Source organism: Drosophila rhopaloa, unplaced genomic scaffold (assembly GCF_018152115.1).
Source record: "Drosophila rhopaloa isolate 14029-0021.01 unplaced genomic scaffold, ASM1815211v1 contig_7, whole genome shotgun sequence".
In the NCBI taxonomy this organism is placed as follows: Eukaryota; Metazoa; Arthropoda; class Insecta; order Diptera; family Drosophilidae; genus Drosophila; species Drosophila rhopaloa.
Window position 1 is genome coordinate 24,620 of NW_025335167.1, and position 20,281 is coordinate 44,900.

General features: G+C 42.9%; 4 protein-coding genes across 4 annotated transcripts; 2 read left to right on the forward strand and 2 right to left on the reverse strand.

The window, feature by feature from the left end:
- The first annotated feature begins 676 nt into the window (after nucleotides 1-676).
- LOC108038934 lies at nucleotides 677-2,514 on the forward strand. The gene is made up of 3 exons (XM_017115827.1): nucleotides 677-778; nucleotides 1,926-2,091; nucleotides 2,328-2,514. Exons 2-3 carry the CDS (start codon nucleotides 1,963-1,965, stop codon nucleotides 2,409-2,411), a joined length of 213 nt encoding a protein of 70 aa, XP_016971316.1. The 5' UTR covers nucleotides 677-778; nucleotides 1,926-1,962; the 3' UTR covers nucleotides 2,412-2,514.
- Nucleotides 2,515-3,090: 576 nt separating this feature from the next.
- Nucleotides 3,091-4,438, reverse strand: LOC108038933 (protein suppressor of variegation 3-7). The gene is made up of 2 exons (XM_017115826.2): nucleotides 4,344-4,438; nucleotides 3,091-4,284 (listed from the first exon to the last, which is right to left on the reverse strand). The coding sequence occupies exons 1-2, from the start codon at nucleotides 4,373-4,375 to the stop codon at nucleotides 3,213-3,215; spliced, it is 1,104 nt and encodes a 367-aa protein (XP_016971315.2). The 5' UTR covers nucleotides 4,376-4,438; the 3' UTR covers nucleotides 3,091-3,212.
- Nucleotides 4,439-4,954: 516 nt separating this feature from the next.
- Nucleotides 4,955-10,997, forward strand: LOC108038936 (protein suppressor of variegation 3-7). The gene is made up of 5 exons (XM_017115828.2): nucleotides 4,955-5,923; nucleotides 7,225-7,809; nucleotides 7,890-8,273; nucleotides 8,401-9,381; nucleotides 9,528-10,997. Exons 1-5 carry the CDS (start codon nucleotides 5,133-5,135, stop codon nucleotides 10,594-10,596), a joined length of 3,810 nt encoding a protein of 1,269 aa, XP_016971317.1. The 5' UTR covers nucleotides 4,955-5,132; the 3' UTR covers nucleotides 10,597-10,997.
- Nucleotides 10,626-14,291, reverse strand: LOC108038937 (TBC1 domain family member 5). The gene is made up of 6 exons (XM_017115829.2): nucleotides 13,377-14,291; nucleotides 13,224-13,320; nucleotides 13,021-13,163; nucleotides 12,438-12,580; nucleotides 12,026-12,378; nucleotides 10,626-11,601 (listed from the first exon to the last, which is right to left on the reverse strand). Exons 1-6 carry the CDS (start codon nucleotides 14,096-14,098, stop codon nucleotides 11,089-11,091), a joined length of 1,971 nt encoding a protein of 656 aa, XP_016971318.2. The 5' UTR covers nucleotides 14,099-14,291; the 3' UTR covers nucleotides 10,626-11,088.
- Nucleotides 14,292-20,281: the final 5,990 nt, after the last annotated feature.

Consider the following 20,281-nt stretch of genomic DNA (forward strand, 5'->3'; position numbering starts at 1 on the left):
CCTATCGAAATGTAGAAGAAATTTTTCAAATCGGACCATTCGTTAAAAAGTTATGCGTGATCAAAGTTTCTATCTCCATCTCCCTCGCACTCCCATTACCTGAGTAACGGGTATCTGATAGTCGGGGCACCCGACTATAGCGTTCTCTCTTGTTAATCCTAAGTTATTTTATATCTTTAACTTATGAAACCAGATTGGCATTAAAGAATTTGTAAAAATTTTTTTTACAGTTAAAAATAATAATAAGTATAATAATATAATATAAGTATTATTTTTTGTTTTAATTTTTTGTTTGATGACATCTGATTGGCGGAGTAAAACGCATACTGTTGCATTTAATCAAATAACTTTTTTCATTTATATGAATTAAAACCAAAACCTAATATATCGAAAGGGAGGATTTCTGATTTCACCTTAAAATGTGTTGCCTTACTATGTATACCTATGCGTGTATATAATCGGTAATGTAAACTTAAATGTTTTTCTTTAAATCTCTGATACTTAAATCTTTACACCAAATCATATTTTTTCCCACGGATTTATTAATTGTAAAGTATTCAAATTTTTAAAAAACGTCTCTCATATACAAAACTTATAAATCGGCCCTCGTCAAGAAAAGCTTTTTTTGCGAGCTTTTTCACTCTAAACTCTGCAGCGGAGTGTGACAGGTGACAACCCTGCCTGCAGCTAGGCATGCAACTTGTTGCGCCGGTTTTCGATTCTCAGTCTTCATTCCATTCTCGAATCCCCCGGACGTCGACCTCCGATCTTCAACTTGGTTTGTTATTGTTTGCTTTAGCTCTTTGGCATTATTCTGCTAAGTGACTTTCGATCTTACGTGGGTGCGCGGTAAAAAGTATTTATAAAGTATTTACGCATTGTTTGGCGTACTCTGATTATTTGGCATAAGCTTCATGTTCGTGCTGATTATTTCGAATTTCTCCGAGTGTTAATTGTGCCGACCGGTTTGTCGACGATCTGCAATTGTTTTTATGATGACTTAAGACGGGGGATGACTTAAAACGACACACCCTCAAGTATAGTACATACTAGCAGTGCGATTTGCATAATGACGACATTTGTTTTGAGAGGACTGTAATCAGCACTTGATCATGGAATTCGACTTGAAATCTACGATCGAGGTCTCGGCCTTACACTTCGCCAGCTGCCTTTTTTGGGGATAATCAGTTTTGACGTCAGTGCTTCTAAATTCAGCTCAAAACCAAACCAAATCGGTCGTTCGAATGTTTGTCACGAACTCAAAAGTGAAACCTAAATGCAGAAGAAAGCCATTCAAATGCAGTTTTAGGGGGAAAACCTGGGTAAATGCATATTTAAATATCTACAGAAAGTTGCATTTTACTTATTAGAGAAAGCAATTTTTTTTTTAGTTTCATACGCGCGAAATATATATTTTTTTACATCTATCACACTTTTGCAAATATTTTGAGGATTTCAATTACTCGAAACGCGAATGAATAAAGTAAAAGCTTTTTCTAAATTCAGACACAAATGGGGCTTATTAAATGATTTACTTACTTAAATAGCTGTGACATTTACTATCTTAATTTGGGACATTGACAAAGTGATATTAAAAATGGGTTTTAAAAATAGCAGTGACGTTTCAAAAGCTCTTTTTCTTATAGAAAAACAATTTTAGCTCAACATAAAATATTATTATTTTTGAAGGTTAATAAAAAAATATTTTAGTGGATAGATAACAAAAAACAATTCTTTACTTAAATTAATAACATGTGTTTTTCATTAAGAAATCAACGGAATCCATCAAGTGTTTTCCCTGTACGACTGTTCTTTCCGAAGTCGACAAATTTTAATGGCATCTGCTCTATTTAGGCAGCGCCTGATAAGCTTCGTTTTGTGGGCACCTACTAAACAAGATCCCTTGTATTTATCTTATCGCACAGCTGGAATCACTCTGAACAAACAACACCACTCATCACGATGCCCAATCCTCTGTGGTTCATCTTCTGGCTGCTGGTCTTCTGGTTCGTCTCCTTCTTCGTGGCATTCTTCTGCGCCTTCTGCTACATTTGGGTCTACGCCTTCGCCTCCTGCATTCCCGCTCTCACGGTAAGTGGATATTTGGTTGTAGTTTAGACCGGGAATGAGTCAAAGCCATTACCTGTTAGATGCATGAGGCACTTTCGTTATCGGGCCGCGTAGATATTTAACCAATTAGTCATTCCGGCGACTTATCAGAAACACAACCAGGGCTTATAAGTACCGCCGGTATCTGGCCCCGATTTCTGCACTACCCACACCCCAGAAAAACACAGCTAACCGATTTGTTTCGTTTCCATTCGCAGGGCATATCTGACGTTCTGCTTCAGGGCGTGCAGTTTCCGTTCTACTGCGGAAAGGCCATGCTGGAGGGCAAACCGGCCTTCTAGGAGGAATCCCCCATTATATCTACGTACTTAGTGCCTTACTACTGATAACTCTTGTTTTCGATCATTTTTACACAATAAAGATTTATTAACTTATATTTATAAATGATTCTACTTTTTACTTCATTTATTTTGGCACGTTGACTGATCACCAAATTGTGCCCTCCTTACAAATGTATTTTACAAGTGGGAAATTCCAGTGATAAAAAGATAAGTATGGGCATAACACCTTTTAAACATTTGATAAAATTGTTATCTTAATTTTTGTTCATTTATGTTCAGTTTTCATTTATCGCATAATCAGGGCTAATAAATTCGTTGTTTCTAAGTGATATACTTATCTTAAAGTCGTGAATTCAGTGAAAGTATGTTTTCAATGCTGTTTAATATAAATATCAGACCGATAGAAAAGAATACAAATATATATTTAAATATTAAATTGTTATGCATTTATCCTCCAAAAAAGACATTCCAAAACATACCTTGAAATTAAATGAAATATCTCTTTTAAAAATTAACAAGACTTCGGAGAATTTTTTATTGAATGTTTTTATTCGTCCAGAAATAATACAAATTAACAAATTGTTTTATTATATAATAATCAGAATTTCTTTTTCCTTAAGTTTCTTTAACATTATTTTATAAGAAAACTTCGCTAGCTAAAAAACAAAATCCCTATAACTACAACAACTAATAAATAAATTTATTAAAGAAAATCAGTTAACAAATTTAAATGAAAGCACTAGACATTCCAATTTGCCAACTTGAGCCTGATTAGGAGCCGCTTGCCGATTCCGTTTGAGTTTACTTGGTGGTTGAGGCCACCGTAGCATTCTGCTGACCACTGCCCGGCGCATCGGTTACTCCTGCTGCTGAGCTGCCGGCGAGATCGATACCCTGATGTCCGGGTACTGATGATGACTGAGCAGACGCCTCCTGCTCGGCTAAAGCGCGCAGTTCCAGCTCCCCGATGAGCTGCATTACCCGGATCTTGCCTTCGGTGGCCAGTTTGGGCGGCAGGCTTTTGACGGTGGCGCATATGCTGTCGAAAAATAGCTCCAGGGAGTCACGCGGCGGTATTATAGGCGACACTGGCTGCAGCTGGTAGGATTGCAGCTGGCGGGCGGCATAGGAGGGCGTGGTGTGGATGGGCGTGATGGTGGCCTTCGAGCTGATTTCCTGTCCCTGACACACTGCATTGGGTGGAGTAGTGGGCGCGGACACTTTCTTAATGGTGATCCTGCAGGGCGGAGCTGCTGTTGCTGCCGTGGAGGAGGAGGTGGGAAAGGAGGAACCAGCGGTCGTAGAGCTCGGGGGCAGCTCGTTGATGGTCACGTGGAGAGGCAGATAGTCAAGCATTCCGGAATGCTGCGAGTCCGTCTCCGAGATGCGGCGCTGCTGCTTAGAGGCGGGCTCCGTTTCGAAATCGTTAAGGGTTTCTAGAGCCTCTGCCTTAACTTCGTCCTCCTCGGCTTCCTCACAATCCTCCTCGGTTTCGTCCAGTTCGCCCTCCTCCTCCTCTGTTTCGTCATCGGCGGCATCTGCGCCGTACGGCAGCAGGCCCTCCTCGTACTCGTTGTACTCCCATTTCATCACACTGGAACCGGATCCCTCCGCTTCCGGATGATTTGCCTTGGCAGGCAGGGCCTTCCTCTGCGCATTTTCCGAGTGTTTTATGCTGCCCTCGTGCTTTCCCAGATCCGATCTTTTGCAGCTGAGTCTGCACTCGCACACCGCGCAGAACACGAAGTGCGGATCCGTTTCGTCTGGAAGCAACCACGGATATATCGCCTGGTATTCCGGCTTCGTTTTGGGGCGCGGGTATTTCAGCAGGGCGCACGGCCGGCGTGGCCTGTATTCAGAGCGTAGGGCATCTCTGCCAGAAAATAGGGTTATTAATTAATAATTCCAGGTCTGATGCTTCTGTATACTCACAGTTTTTCCTGAGTTAACTGGAGGTTTGCCATTTGGGCAGTCCTTATATTTTCCAAAATATAAACAAATTTAAGTACTGTATGACCGTACTGCAATAGCACCGCAACACCACAATAAGTGAATTCGCTCTTGCAATTAGAGACGTCTCTCTTATCAAATAAATATTTAAATTAGTAGTCTCATAAAATTTTGATTTCTTCACTTATCAATTTTATGAAAACTTAAACACATTTATATGTTGGACTTACAGGAAGTGTGGCTGCTGAATTATGATTTACGAATGTTGTGCATAATGCTGTAAGTTCGATGGTGCAAAATTTATTAATAAGAAAAATAGATTTATATGATATTCAACTTTGGGCTCCAATTATTTTAGCAATATTAATTATTAAGAAAAATAAATATAATTTGATATACAATTTTTGGGGCTAATTACGACACCTCCAGGCCGATTAATTTTAAGACTGTTTAATATATCATGGGCGTTCAGCAAAACTAACTTGATCACGTATTACTAAACATCAGTGATCAGTAATCATGTAGTTCTGCCTGTGTATTAACGCCGTTCTGGTATTTTTTGCTTTTCTAGTATGCATGTATTCCTCTGCCCGCCGGTTTAATGCAACAGTAACGGTCACACTGGTCGTAGTCTCGACTGCAAATTCGAGTTTACTTTACTTGCAATTTTCGCTTTTTGTTTTAAAATAATCACGCATGCTGTGATTGTGCGACAGCTGGCAGAGAAATCAGCACAGTGCCTAGATAACAAGTGATCTGGAGCACGTGGCGATGGATCAGGATAATAGCGCAGAGGGACAAAATTTGGACGGGTCGACCGACGCCGGTCTCAAAATGGCGTCCGCGAATTCCGAGTCGTTGGCGTCGGCGACACACGAGCTGAAAATTATGGATGTGGAGGGAGGAGCGGTGGTGGCGGCGGATCCCGTCGAGGAAACGGAGGTCCCCATGGTCATCCTGGTGGACGACGACGAGGTGGAGGGCGATATGGAGGTGGACGAGGAGGAGCAGCCGCTGCCAGATAACGCAGGCATGGAGGACATTATGGACGACGACCATGCTCCACTGGTGGCCGAACTGCAGTCCGCTCTGAACAATCCAGATGACAAGCCCACCAGCGAGGATCCCCTCCTAGATGATCATGACCGCGATCCGGACACCGTGTCCACCAAAACCGAACCCTCCAGCGATGCGGAGAGCAACCACTCGTACCACGATCCGATGGGCCTGCTGGAGCGCATCGAGAACCAGGAGGCGGGAGACAGCCAGGACGAGGACGACGACTTCAGCGTGGACGATGGCAGCACCGGCGGCGCCAATGGCGGTTCCACGCGCCGGAAAATGCCCCGAGCGCAGCGATGGCTAATCTGGATGAAGCGCTGGCCCTGGATCCTCCACGAGGCCTCCGACGGGCCCTTCGCCTTCTGCCTTTATTGCAACATGAACATCAACGTGAACAACCGCTCCCGGCACATCCAGCAGCACAACATGTCGCTGTACCACCAGGAACGCGAGTGCAACTACCTGGCCTTTAAGAAAAGCGAGGAGCAGACGCGGGGAACGTGAGTACTAGCTCTAATAATAATATTACCTAATTCTAAGTTTGTCAAGAGGATTTTCAATCTTTTGGTCAGAGGTTAAATAAGAGTGCAACCTGTTGATATTATAATTATATGCAGAACTCAATCAAGTTATGTATGTCTAAAAGCGTTTTGAGTTTGGAAAAGAATTTGTACACCCTCTGATAAGTAGCCTCTTTGAACCAAGTTTCTGAACTATAAGCTAAACCAAAAAAAATATTTCCCACTCCTAAGCCCATGCACTTGAAAATCTCAATTTTAAGATCAAATTATACACAGCGTTTCACATTGACATTGTGAGTTTTTAATATTTTCCTACATGAAAGTTAATACCTAGAGATTGTCGACAAACTTCTTTGTGGAACATTTTATTGCTGTTTCTTACTATCGTGTATGTATGCGATGGTGGCTCTTTTGAACTTCTACATTTCAAAAAATCCAATTGGATTCCAAAAAATTCATGATATTGTGAAAACCTAGTATCAAGATGGTAAGATGCTGTGACGCCATCGAGTATAGTTGGTTCAATAAAAAAATGTATTTAACCAGTTCTAACCGGACTAATTGTTAAGCAGTTTACTTATCTTATTTGTTTGAAAGAAATGAGCTATGGCTCACATTTCAGTTTTAGATAATGGTTTTCATTTTCCATAAGTTAGTTAATATCTTGTGAGCACTCACAGATTAATAAAATCAGCTTTGTTCTAAAATTCTCAAGTTTGTATCACAAAAACAATTAAAACAATTAATTACTGTAAATAATTAAGAATATATTAAACATTCCAAGACTCCTAAGAGTTTTAACACTTATCCAAAAACAAGAAAGGAAGCAAACTTCTGCAAACCGAAGCTTATATACCCTTGCAGTTGTTACAAATCGACTACATTTCGATTTCTATGCTTATATTACTAAAAACAATGAAGCTATGTCGATTTTGGGCTTCATTTTGCCATCGTTTGTATTGCAGCTATATGATATTGTTGTCCGATTTAAATTTAATTAAATTCGTAATTATATGATATATGATATTATATGATATAGTCGCCCGATCCGGCTCGTTCCGAGTTATATACTACCTGCTATAGAAACGGACGGACGGACAAACAGACATACGGACATGGCTAGATCGACTCTACTGGTGATGCTGATCAAGAATTTATATACTTGACTCGTTCATTGCGTTGCAAACTTTTGGCTGAAATTATAATAATAATAATAATAAAAATGTCGTTTTGACGCCGCAAAATAAAATATTTTTAACATAATTCATTGATTCCCGTAGGACCAGTGACAACGAAGTGAAGCACGAGTTCGGGACCAAGAGCTATGTTGCTGCCACGAAGCAGAAGCGAACCACCGAGACCGAGGCCTTTAACAACTTCAACTGGCTGCGCTGGCTTCGGTGGCATCCTTGGCTGGAGCGCTCTAAGCCCACTGGAACCATTGGGACATGCCGCGTCTGCAACGTGCGCATGAACGTGGAGTTTGTCTATCTGCGCAAACGTCACGAGACCACAAAAGGTCACATGGAGGCGCTGCGCAATCAGGAATCCGACAAGCCGAGCCGCAAGCGAAAAAGAAGCAAGAGCGCCAGCGAAACCACCTTTGTCGAGGAGGAGGCGGAACAGGAAAAGGAATCAGAGCCGGAGGCGGACACGGAGGATGCGCAGGAAACCCCCGTGGTGGTAATGAACGGTGGGGTGGACCCGGTCCAGGACCCCAGCAAGTGGTGTGAGCTGATTCCAGACACCAGTCCACAGCAGTGTCGCTGCACCCTCTGCGACTGTTCCATGGCGATCACCAGCTTCCTGCGGCACTGCAAAACCAAGATTCACTGTAACAAGCTATTGGAACCCGTCCAAAAAGGGTGGGTATTCTTCAATACGACGTTTGAGTAATCTATCACTTTATTTAAACTAAATTACTTTTATTTGTTGTGCACTCCAGCTCTTCAGATATTCGCGGTATTTGGGCCGTGTTTGCCGATATGCATCCATGGTTGATTGCCGATCCAGAAGACCCTAGTATTGGCTATTGCAGCGTCTGCCACAAAAGATTTATGTACGGAAACTCCGAAATCAAGCGCAAGAACCACGAGAACTCCGAAAAACACTCATCGGCAGTGGCCGCCGCTAAAGCAATTATTGAAGCTGGATTGGCTGATGCCAAAGAAACCGAAAACGAGGGCAATGACGGGGAGCAGGAGGAGGAAGAGGAAGAGGAGGATGTGCCCGCCAGTGAGGCAGCCCAGTCGGAAGCACGATCAGAGACCGAGGGCACCGAAGATATAGACGATGACAATTGGTCGGAGACACTAAAAGGTGGCAAAGGGTAGGTTTTTTTTATTTAAAGACATATTTAAAGTTTGTCATAACGGGTGCGTCGTCTTTTGCGTTAGCATTTGAAACACGATCGCCCTCTGTACTTAATGCTAATAATATTATTTTATCGATCCCAGCCTCGTTACAAAATCGGGTATGGAGCCTAGAAAGGCCAAGGTCCGCGCCGGAGTGCACTTCTACCCGTGGCTGTGCTACTCCAAGGATCGGAAGACACAGCTGTGCAAGTTCTGCCGCGTGCGCTTCCACAACGAAGCGGCAAAGGCAAGGCATGAGTTCAGTGCCCGACATACGAAACTCATGAAGCAGTTCAAGGCGCGCCAAGCGAAACAGCCCCAGGTCGGAAATAAGCAGACTAGAACTAAGCGGCAGGGCAAACTCGAGGAGGAGGGTACACAGGAGGAAGAGGTAGAGGAGGAGGAGGAAGAAGAGGAGGATGGGGATGGAGAGAGCAACACAGACTCGGGCACCGTGCAGACAAGGAAGCCACCTAGATCGAAACTGTTTGTGAAGCCCATTCCGGCAACAACGAAGGGTAAGGTTATGGTGTGGAAGGGCCGCTTCCCGTGGCTCTCCTACAAAAAGAACGAGCAGCGCGGGAACTATGCCTGGTGCAAGCTTTGCGAGGTATCCCTCTACCTGCCCTCCTCTAAGTGGGCTTCGAAACACCAGAGGACTTCGAGACACATTCGTCTTCGCATCGATCGGAAGCGTAATGGTGGACATCCTCCGGCAGGAGCTGCAACCAAAAGCCCAGTTGAAATTTCTGCCGCTGTGGCCACGGCCTCGGCTTTGGCCAGCGGAGAAGCCAGACAGAAAGCGGCCATGGCGGAGCTGCAGGCCAAGTACGACTGGCTGGATCCGGATGCCAATGACGAGAACCACTGCCATTGCCGTGTTTGCGATACCCGGTTGCCGATCAAGGTCTTCTATCTGCGCCAGCATGACTCCTCGCGCAAACACGCTGATAATTTGGAGCGGAGCAGGAACAACTCCACCGCTGCCGCAAATCCAGCATCCGTCAGCACAAACTCCACTGCCGATGCAGAGAGGCAGGAGTCTGGTTTGGACAAGGAGAGCGACGGTGAAATCAGTGTGAGGTGAGTTTTGGTTTGGTTTGGGTAGGTAGATTAAGCCCCACATTAACAACTTTAGACCGCCAAATAAAATATATAAATCTCATTAAAATGCTTAGTTACCAAGTAAAAACATACCCTGATATTTTACTGATTTGTTGTCTCTTCAGATCCGATGGCAGCACGGCGGAGCCGCCGGCGAAGCGATTACGACGCTCAATGGAAGTGCGTCGGATACTGCGCGCCCTGCGCGATTCCATGAGCAAGCCCCAGGAGGAGCGCTCTCAGATGGACATGGCCAAGGACATGATTTGTTCCTCGTTTGATATTGTGTCGCGCCTGCGAACTCTGGAGCGGGAAGGGGCCGCCCAGGGCGACTCCACGGCGCAGGCGCCGTCAGTGACAACGGCCAGGCCACCGGAGCCCCGACACGTATTAGATCTCTTCTTCGACAGCATTGCGCCGACCATGAAGTCCTTGCCGGCGGATTTGGCAGCAGAGGGCAAGGCCAAAATCATGCAGCTCGTGTGCGGCTTAGAAGTTCGGGCCATGCAGCGGAATTCGTTAGCTGCAGCCACATCTCCAGTCGGATCCTCCACATCGTCTTCCGCAGCTACTCCAGTGGCCACTCCAGCTGCGACTGTTCCATTTACGGCTAATGCTTCTGGTCCCACTTTAGCTTCTGCTCCTTCTGATACAGATTTGCATTCCAATGTTATCACTATCCAAGACGATGACTACTCTGTGAAGAACAATAACAACGAGGTGGAAACTGTACAGAGTAAGCCAGCAAGCGGTGGTTCCGCCACACAGGTGACCATTAACGGAAATCCGAAAGACCTGCCGGAGAACATCCGCCGCATCTTAAGCTCTTCCCAAATGCAGGTGACCAACCGCTACGACACGGATGCCGTGCGATGTGTGCCTCTGGATAAATTGACAACACATAGTCGGATCAACGGAAATGGGCGACAAAGCCAAGGTGGCTCCTCGGAACCACCCTCCACCCCACAGGTGGATATGCCCAATGGCAACACGCTAGCCATGCTCCGGCAGATACGTGTGAACAACAACAACAGTTCCAAGATGATCACCATCACCAAGACGCCCATGGCGCAGCCGCAGCAGCAGCAGTCTCCAAACATGACATCAACACCAATGATGCGGGGCGGTCTCAACAGCAACGGTGGTCAAATGAACACGTTTAGGTCGATGGTGAACCAAAACCGCCGGCCATAGAGCTCCTAAGAATACGAATCATCCATAGCTATAGTTTTTGGCATTATCATTATTTAAATTTGCTTCAATTCACTTATTTCATAAGTTACAGAAGAATACTTGCAAGCAAGATAATTATTTCAAATTAAGATTGACCGATCCTGTTTAGGTACTAGACCAAAGGAGTTCCTTTCAAGGTGACACATTAGAACAGATTGTAAACATTCTAGTTTGACACATAAAAAGCGAAAGTGCTTGTTCCGAGACATGCATGTTTTTGAAGGCGATTTGTTTCGGAACCATTCCCATACTATTAAAATACAACGGTTTTTTTTCTGCTTAAGCACTTAAAAATTGGATTGATTTATTAGGTTTACAGACTTGCCGAAGTCCAAAATATATTTTTATCGTATGTCTTTTAATGATACTCTTCAATTATTCCGATTCAGCCACTTTGTGGTTGCTCTTTTTAAGTCTAAATTCAAGTTCAGTCGTTAGGAAAGGATCTTTCGATCAGCTTAATTCGTTTTGGTGCCGCTGCTGTGGCTCTGCAGCTGGCAATCCGTTTTGGAGCACCGCTTCTCCCGGCTTCTCATCGCTCGTTATCGTTGAAAGCTCGATTTCACGTAATTCTCCAAGTAGACGACGCATGGAGCTGTGCATGAAGGCGTTCTCGGGGATTTGATAGCCCACTGTTGCATTGTTGGGCGGTTGAGGAGTCGCCATGGGAGTGGAAGAGGGTGTTGCTTTCGGGGGTAGGCTGGTTGTGTTCAGCTGCTTCTGCTCGTTGGCTTCCAGTGCCTGGTCGATTGGCGCGGATCGCGCGTGCAGCGGGAACATGAACTTGACATCCAGAAAGCTGCACAGCTCTTCAATCCCGTCCAGCGTTCGGCTAAGCTCCTCGTTTCCATTCGCTTGCTTTCCCACGTGATGACGCACAGTGCCCAGGTAGTTCTGCAACTTACTGCGCGCTATCTTAATTACTGTTTGAGCATTCTTCAGCTCCAATCGGAGTAGCTCGGGACTCTGGCAGAGAAAAATAGGAATATCAAGTTAGGAAAGTTCGTAAAAACATATTGTAAATTAGCTAGGGGAGTTAGTAAAGACGTCTGATTTCAAAACATTGTGGGCCCTGTCCAATTCTAGAAGTCTTATAGATGGATCGACTACATCCTACAACTAACCTAAAAGCGATCGGCAAAAATTTTATTTATTTCGTTACAAATATTAAAATAAATATAAAAATATGGTTTCTGGAAAATAATTCCACTTTAAGCTGCCATTAGAACAACCGACCGGGTTGGCACGGCATCGTTGGAACTTAAAAATGATTCAAAAAAAATATACACGTTACCTACGTTTTCATTTCGACGACTTCACTTTATGAAATATATTGACTATGCGAACTTTTAAAGTTCTATTTCTATGAAGTTAATTCAACTACACTCACATTTTCTAAGTATCCATCCATGGCCACTCGATGGGAATCCTGTAGTTTGGCCAGAGCTGAAGAATTCGCCGCATTGCGCTCCTGCATGAATGTGATTTGCCGATCTATCTGACTGGCTCTGGTAGCTACAGATGATGTTTCTGAGACGGTGCGCGGCCGCTGACCCGCTGGAGGAGGGACTTCCTTGTCCGCAGCGCTGTTGGTAAAGGACACACAGGTGAAGGCGTTCGAGGGGTAGTCAAACTGCTTGGGATTGAGCATGAACAGGGCATGTCGCAGCACCAGATGAACGTCCACGTTGCCAGGATAGCGCATAAGATAAGTTAGCGATGTGGTGTAGTCGCTAAGAAGCACTGAAATCACAAATACTTAAGCTCATTTGGATTGGAAAGCACCAGGGGGGAATACCCACGCTTTTCACGGATGTGCACCAGCATGGCCACCAGAATATAGTTGGGCAGATCAAAGCGATCGCTGTCCGCAAAGATTGCATCCCACAGCAGCAACAGGTCCAGCAGCATGAATTCCCGTCCAAAGAGAAGTCGTAGCCATCGACTATTCATGATTAAGGTGAGAGATTGTTAAACTAATTAAGATAAACTTTTTCTATTTTCCTTAGTAAGTTAATCGATTCGATTACTTCATTTAAATATTTAGTGTTTTTGAACCACATTGCGGTCTCTAAATCTTTAGTATTAATTTGTGAAAACATTTAAGCTTCAATGCGAAAAAGAAAAGAAAATCACATACAAAAATTATTCGTTCACGATCGTGGGTAGATTTTTGTGTTTGTGAATGACATCATCTGTCTATATGCACCCTTGCCACTGGGAAAATATGAAACAATTTGCTGTCGGATTTTATTAATATAATTTAGAGAAATGTTAATGCACTATTCAACAAACTAAAATCTCATTTAAACCAAATAGCACCCTTAGCAACTGGAGCTGTCTTAGATAAGTAACTGAAATCCCCGCTTTTCGATTGCAACTTACATGCCGAATATGTGCAGCGGGATTTCCATCTTTTGCAGATAGTGGTGCAAGTGCTGGTCCTGCTTGGCGAGTATTTTGTCCCGTATGAAGTTCAGCTGGCTGATAACCTCCGCCTCCGTCGGCGCCTCATTGTCCCCGGGAGTCTGAAAGAGGAATGGGTAGCGATAAGAATTGGGTTGCTGGACCTGCAAACTGCGACGTACCTCGGCTCGCTGCTCGATGTGGCCACCGGGAGTGGAGACCAGATTCGAGACGCGATAGTACGACTCCACGGAGGCCATAAGGCGGGAGAACAAAGAGCTGCAAGATAGGCACAAGTTGGTACAAAGAAATTACAAAAATCTTGTATTACGCACTAGGTATCCGCCTCCAGAAATGCGGGATCCAGCACGTCTAGAAGCGTCGGATTGATATCCGTCTTGGCCAGCTCGCTAAAGTGCAGCAACGACTGGTGATCACTGTAGACCACAAAGATTATGGGAGCCAGGATCTCGTGCATTCCCTGCCGATAGCACATGTACGGATGCTCCCTGGCGTAGTAGAACAGTATGTTGACCATGGCATTCTGTACCAGTGGTTTTCGGAAGAAGTCCACGCCCGGAAAGGTGCGCACCACATCCTGCCTTATAACGGCAAACAGCTCCTGGTCACTGAAGTACTGGTTCCAGACGCTCTGCGTCGACTGCGACAGGGGATCATCGTTGCAGTCCACGGCCAGTTGGTGGGGATTCCTGACGTAGTCCGCCCGGAACTTGTCGTACCTCACCCGCTGCTGGAGTCGCTGGCTGATCCAACTCCGGTGCTCGGAGGTCAGGACCCGAAGCAGAAGGGCCCAGTGAACGCTCCGGAATTTGGACATCTTTAGGTCCCCGGCGAATGCAGACTGGCGGAGTACCTCCGGCTCGGCATCGAGGTTCTCCAGCAGCTGCGCCCACTCCTGCCGGTAGCGCTCCACGGAATTCATGGCTCCCGCTTCCGGAATCACCCGATCTCCCACGACGCTTTCCACCAGGTGCTCCACGCTTTCCCTCGCCGACGATCCGTTCAGTGTAATGGCCTCTATGCCCCAAACAGTCATCGCTTGTCGCTGGTTGGGCACTAAATGCAGGCGTTCATCCGCCTCGTTGCCATGTCAACGTTGGGTTCCGATGGTTGGAGGGGGTGCCGCCGAATTCAATTCAAACAGTGAAATTTACCAAGGAAAGTGAATTCCACTTCAATTCCAGGAGATAACAGTGGGTGCAAGTGTGACCGTATACTGACCGTTAAAATATACCGTAAGCTGCGGCTCATGCTGATATACTAGAACACTATTATAACTTTCCTAAAATACCGGTATTCGAAATATAAAATTCTCCTCAAAATAACGGTTTTTATGCATATGTGTGACATGATATTCAACCCTTATTTGATCCCAAATTAATATTTTGGGAAAGTCATAAAAATGTTAAATCAATTAAGACTTCCATTAATAACTCGAAAATATAAATATATGTACGCTCTGTAATTTACTTTTAAGTTAATAGGTCGCACTGACATAAAGGTAGAATTCTAGCAGGTAATGACCTCTAAAAGTCGTTATCTTGTGATTGTTCCATGACTGTCATAGGAGATATCAGCTTATTTTTGTATTTAATTTTACATACACATACCTTAATAACAATGAGGATTACGCCTAAAATTGATTTATTTTGAAACAATGATTTTTGATCCTACAAAAAAATTTCCAATGTGATTCCTCCGGATCAATTATTGTAATTTTTAAAAAAGAAGAAATTCTAAAAACTAACGAAGCGGATATTTAATACGTGATCGGGCCACTATTCTTCATTGATCCCGCTCCGCAGCACAGATTAAGTTTCGGTAGAGTACAGAACCCATTATTTCAGTATGCACCTCTCTATCGGTACTCATTTAGCCAGGCTTTAAATTAAATTGGAAATCTCATTAATTAGGTTTTGTGCCAAATCATCATCTTTAAAAAAGGTTGCCATTTGTACTTAGAGAAGAATAAAAAATGAACCGGGCTTAAGTACATTTGTTTATACAGTCAAGCTTCTAACTTCCAAGTCACCCGAAGCCATGCTCTCTGTGCATATATGATGAATTCAGTTAAAGAAGTTTGACTTTGGTCTTGTTTGCCGCTCTGCTTCTAATGAGCACATATGAATCCATTAGAGAAAAATTCACAAAAGTTATTAGCTTTAAATTCGCATTTATTTACGCGTTCTGCTTCACGTATGTAGTATCCGAGGTGTATACTTTGTTTATCAAATCTAACTATTGAGGTCAATGCTTGTCGCTATAATATGCAACAATTAATTCATGATAATGCCAAATCGTTGGCAGCGAAGCGGATCCAACCAGGAAATAGAAGACAATAACGAAATGCGAAGACGTCGGATCGGATCGGATCGAATCGAATCGGTTTGGCAGAAGTTTTGCCCCTTGCCATGCTAAAACTGCAAATAAACCAACCGACATCTGCTAATGGCCACTAAAGTTTTCTATTTTTGATTGTGTGCCGGTGCCATGACATGCCGGTCAATGTCGTTTTTTGATCTAGTCTTGAGTAATTTTTCTAATCTCTTTGGGGCTTGAACTTGAACGATCGTTGATGGCTTTGACCCAATGACTGAATGCCGAATGTCTGCGGTGGGTGGATGGGTTGGTGGGTTTTTGGGTTGCTGGGTCAGTGGGTGGTTCTCGGTGCTCAAGCGAGTGTGTCCTGAGTAATAATTATGGGTTCAAGTACTTCCATCGGACTTATGTCTTGAATAATCTTCAGGCACGAAACCATAAATTTGGAAACAGAAATAAATGCATTACATTTACTGCATGCCAATTATTACCCAAAGTATCAGTGAGTGCCAGTAAAGTGCAGTCTTTATATGCAAATGCAAGATGTCCAACCACCGCATAAACGCAACCAGGTATCGCACGTATGCGTCACATTGGCTTCGATTTATAATTTCTCGGTCAAAGTCAATGTCAATGCAAATGGCAAAAACCAGCAAGCCGCCGCAGTATCGCATTCGCATTAATAACAATAATCAGTCAATGGGGCTATTCGGTTTTAGCCCTCCTCTAGATCTCCTCAACCCCAGCTTTTGAAAAACGGTCCAAGTGCGAACGAGTTTTGGCCGCTTATCAAAAGCTAAGCTTTTTGCCTTTGGCCTGAGAACTCGTTTGCTTTGCGGCAGAGTTTGGGCCCTGTTACAATTTGCTTTTGTCTGCTTAGCATTTTGTATTTCCTGATGTTTAATCAGCCAGCTGAAGACGAAACCGAGACAGCAAATCGATTTCGGGGTTCACTTTTTCGCTGCTCTAACTGGCAAGGTGTTATAATTTTTATGAAGTTTTTGACTAGGATTAGAAAATACTTTTTAACCATTTTTGTTGTTCTTTTCAGTTTTTAATTTCAAAGCTTTTTTATTATGTTTATTAAGCTTTACATTATTAAAATTATTATTATTAAGAATTTAAAGTCGATTATATATAAAATAAAATATAAACCATGCTATTGTGTTATTTTCCAAATATATATTTATTTATAAATTTCATTGAATTTAAAAAATAATAGATTTGGGTTTCCACAGAAATCACTTGTGAATCGAAATAAAAAAACCAGTTTGTAAATCATGGAATCCAAAATAAGGTATAATACGACTTTTATAATATTTTAAAATGGTCAGAAAGCGGAAATGGCTGGGCCATTTGTTAGATAAAGCTGTAGTACCTAACTCCAGTTTCGTAGAGAGGGTATTACAAGTACTGCCGGGTCTTTCTTTGCCGTCATAGATCTAATGCGGTCTCGACTTCGTCTCTTCATTTGCAGCAAAGACAAACTGCGAGGTTAGCGGCGATCTGTTGGCGTCGTTTTTTCGCGCAGCATTGGCCTTTTTTGTTTGGCTTTGTTTCCATTTACATATTTTAATTGCTGGGTCGAACTCCGCGGAGGTCCGGTCCCCAACTTGTTTACTGTTACATCTATGCGGAAGAGTTGGAAGCGGAAGTCTGGCCAAGTCCACCGGCTCGTAATGTGTAATAAGGCGGCGGTTTTTCAATAGCATCTGAGACCTAGGAATCGATTTGATCAAATAACAGGGAACCAATAACCTTGTCCACGTCGCGCCAAGGGTCACGAGGTTAAATGTAAATGGGAATCGGGAAGCGAGTATAATTCATTCTTTTCGGATTCCAATGTTTATATTTATACCCTCTGAGATCAGCTTTGGTGAGGTCTCGTGTTGGCCAAAACTTGTTCTGGCCCGAAAACAACTTGATCTTCACATAAATAAATCTTTAGTAATTTAGAGAGATTCTTCTACCGAGCTGGGTTTGTAAGCCCTGTCATATATAACTTATTTCCTTTATTTTCGATTTCAATGTCTGTTTAAACATGGGATATTTTGTTTATCGATAACCGAAAGTTCTTAATTAGGCTTATGACGCATATATATAGGGTTATTTTGTTTTATTTTCGCCTTGACTGATATCGTTGCCTAGACGGGTGTTAAATGAGCTGCCCCCAGGTTTATGGAGTTGTCCGACTGGTTTCTCTAGGCGAAATTAAATAAGGGCCAAGTGGCGACTTCTCCTGGTAATCAGGTTGGTAACCAGTGCTCACTAGACTCACATGCATATTTATGCAAATCCACTTACACACCAGCATATAGTCGAGAATAGAAACCCCAAAATATATAAATCTGCGGACAGGCTGAAGGCTTTTTAAAACGCCAATCAGGTTTGCGATCTCCCCCAGAATTCTAAACAGGCTCTGGGTCTTATCGACGCTGATCATGATCGAGTTGTTAATGAAAAGAGCCGAGCACTTGGTGACGAGTTCTTTTGGCCAGCTAAGCCAACTTCCCCAAGGGGCCGAGATTCTGTGGCCCGAAGTGTACGGAAATGCTATTTGCGCCAAAATAGAAAATCAAAAAATATTGTCGAAAAATTTCGGGTGTGGGCGAGCAGAAAACGTTGGAGGGCACGTGATTAACTTGCTAATTTCTGCGTTCCGACAACTCCAATTCGGTTTATGGCTTATCAATGTTTTGCATGGCTTATTCTTACAATCTGCCAATTGAAGAGCAGTCCACCCTTGCATACTGACTGGGCAATGCCCTGTGGTCTCCTCAAGAATGTTGATATATTGGTTTGCTTGGGTTTTTCGCTTTTATGTGGCTTTTCAATGTTTTTATTTTGAAAATGTTTTGTTGTTAATAAGTCTTAATGGGCCATAAGCTTGGTGTTTATGTACATTTACACCAAAGCTATGAGCTTGACATTTTCTCAGGGATATTACGTTCAATGGCAATGCTACTAAACTAGCATTTCGCATTTTAAAAATGAAGACAAATAAGAAATTTAATTTTGATATTTTAGATTCTTCTGTACAAAACACTTAACGAAAGTTTTTAGGTGATCAAATTATCTAAAACAAACTTTAAATTTAATTACTTAACTAGTAATATAAAGATTATTAGATATAATCATTTTGCTACCTATAAGAAATGTGCAAGTTTGTAGCTAGTTAAATTAATGGGCTTATACATAAAATTCACCAATAAACTTTTAAAAACCAAACGTGCCAGCCACGAGAATTCATATGAATGGGCGCGGGCTTTTGTCCCAAAGAATAGTCTAAAAATAGGGGTACAGGTTTATTATCTTGTGCTAAACTCTGATGGATTTGGGTTGTACGTAGACTGGCAAGCACATCGAAGTCGTAAAAGCAATGTTTGATAAATTGGCCGGACGAACGGCCTGAGAATCGCAATGCGGCCAACGGCATTCGGCCAATAGATTCGGCTTAAGCGTGTGCTGAAAGAAATGTATTCCGAAATAACATCAAAAAACGAGAAAATAGTATTAACATATTATGTAGATTTGGATGCTAGCGTTGTGACAAGTGACAATGGGATCGGAATTGCAAAGTCCATGCCGCGTTGCCCTGGGAATCCATTTGAGCTGTTCTCCTTATGCGATCTGTATCTACACAGAACAAAAAGTGACATGAAATTGGAATCTTTCACCTATATTTTCTTCGGTTTTTGACATTAAATATAATGGGTTGTTATATATTTCTTTGAAATTTAGAGATTACACATAGATAATATATGTAATTAATAGACAGTTTGATTTGCGATCTGTTATTTAAATCAGTATTTTAGAATCAGTATTTTGACAAAAAGTAATAAATAAAGAGGAATAAGTAGTCAATTTTTCCCATAATAGCGCATTTAAAAAAGGCTCATTAAAAATTAGGCCGACATGAACATAGGTCAAGTTGTTTAATAATCTTTTAAAAGGGTTTACCCTCTTTTACTTAGAGTAAATATATCTCAGATCATGTAAGTGAACTGCTGCATGAATTGAAATATAAGCTTTTACTTAGAGTAAATATATCTCAGATCATGTAAGTGAACTGCTGCATGAATTGAAAAATAAGCTTACATTTTAATATTCAGAATATCAATCTTTAGTCTTTGTAAGTTTTTGTGTCTGTACCATTGGATGTTTTTGTATGGGAATGTGGACACACAGCAACGGATATGTAATGAGGCTTTTGTTTGATTTTGTTATTATTTTTCATGGCACATTTGAGGTGTGTGTTGACGTGACATTGTGCTCTTCCTGCGGCACATCAGAAATTTGCATAAATATTTGGTTAAAGCGATCGCTGGCACCTGGAGGACTGATTCGGCCGGATTTTTCACGCACTTTGCGCTTGGAATCGCTCGAGAAGCACTGCCTCGGCAAATTTGTCATTTGAGCAGTGATTTCGAAACAGATGCCAGCGTGCATTTCAATTAGATGCAATTAGTTCGGGCATCGCATCACTTCAGAGAGTTCGGAGTTGCTTCACAAGTGAAAATTAACTTGAGGTAATGCGGAGTTGCCGAGTTGCGTTGGCCACGCCCCAAAGGTTGGGGCCAGGTTAAGACGTGTTCGCGGCACTTGTACCTAATTGTGCAATTTTCGCCACTCAAGAACCAGCCAAGAACTCAAGAACAGCAGCCGATCGACCTTGGCTAACTCACGACCCGCCACACGATTCCCTGTCCAATTTCGAGATGCTACTTCTGCCTTTCTGCCAGTCACATTCGTTTGAGTTTTAACCACCACACTCCGCGAATGACAGTCATTTAACATTTGTAAGTTTATCTTTAATTTTTCAATAACACACCGACGATTATTGAGGAAGGCTTTGCGCTCTGTGAGGGAGTTTAGTTGCAATTTGGCACTTGACTTTGCA

Coding starts and splice junctions, on each gene's coding strand:
- LOC108038933 (XM_017115826.2), bottom strand. CDS start 4,375: ATGGCAAACCTCCAGTTAACTCAGGAAAAACT. Junction 4,285..4,343: donor CAGTTAACTCAGGAAAAACT/GTGAGTATACAG, acceptor ATTTTCTGGCAG/AGATGCCCTACGCTCTGAAT.
- LOC108038937 (XM_017115829.2), bottom strand. CDS start 14,098: ATGACTGTTTGGGGCATAGAGGCCATTACACTGAACGGATCGTCGGCG. Junction 13,321..13,376: donor TTTCTGGAGGCGGATACCTA/GTGCGTAATACA, acceptor CCTATCTTGCAG/CTCTTTGTTCTCCCGCCTTA. Junction 13,164..13,223: donor ACATCGAGCAGCGAGCCGAG/GTACGTCGCAGT, acceptor TTCCTCTTTCAG/ACTCCCGGGGACAATGAGGC.
- LOC108038936 (XM_017115828.2), top strand. CDS start 5,133: ATGGATCAGGATAATAGCGCAGAGGGACAAAATTTGGACGGGTCGACC. Junction 5,924..7,224: donor GAGGAGCAGACGCGGGGAAC/GTGAGTACTAGC, acceptor TGATTCCCGTAG/GACCAGTGACAACGAAGTGA. Junction 7,810..7,889: donor TTGGAACCCGTCCAAAAAGG/GTGGGTATTCTT, acceptor TGTGCACTCCAG/CTCTTCAGATATTCGCGGTA.
- LOC108038934 (XM_017115827.1), top strand. CDS start 1,963: ATGCCCAATCCTCTGTGGTTCATCTTCTGGCTGCTGGTCTTCTGGTTC. Junction 2,092..2,327: donor CCTGCATTCCCGCTCTCACG/GTAAGTGGATAT, acceptor TTCCATTCGCAG/GGCATATCTGACGTTCTGCT.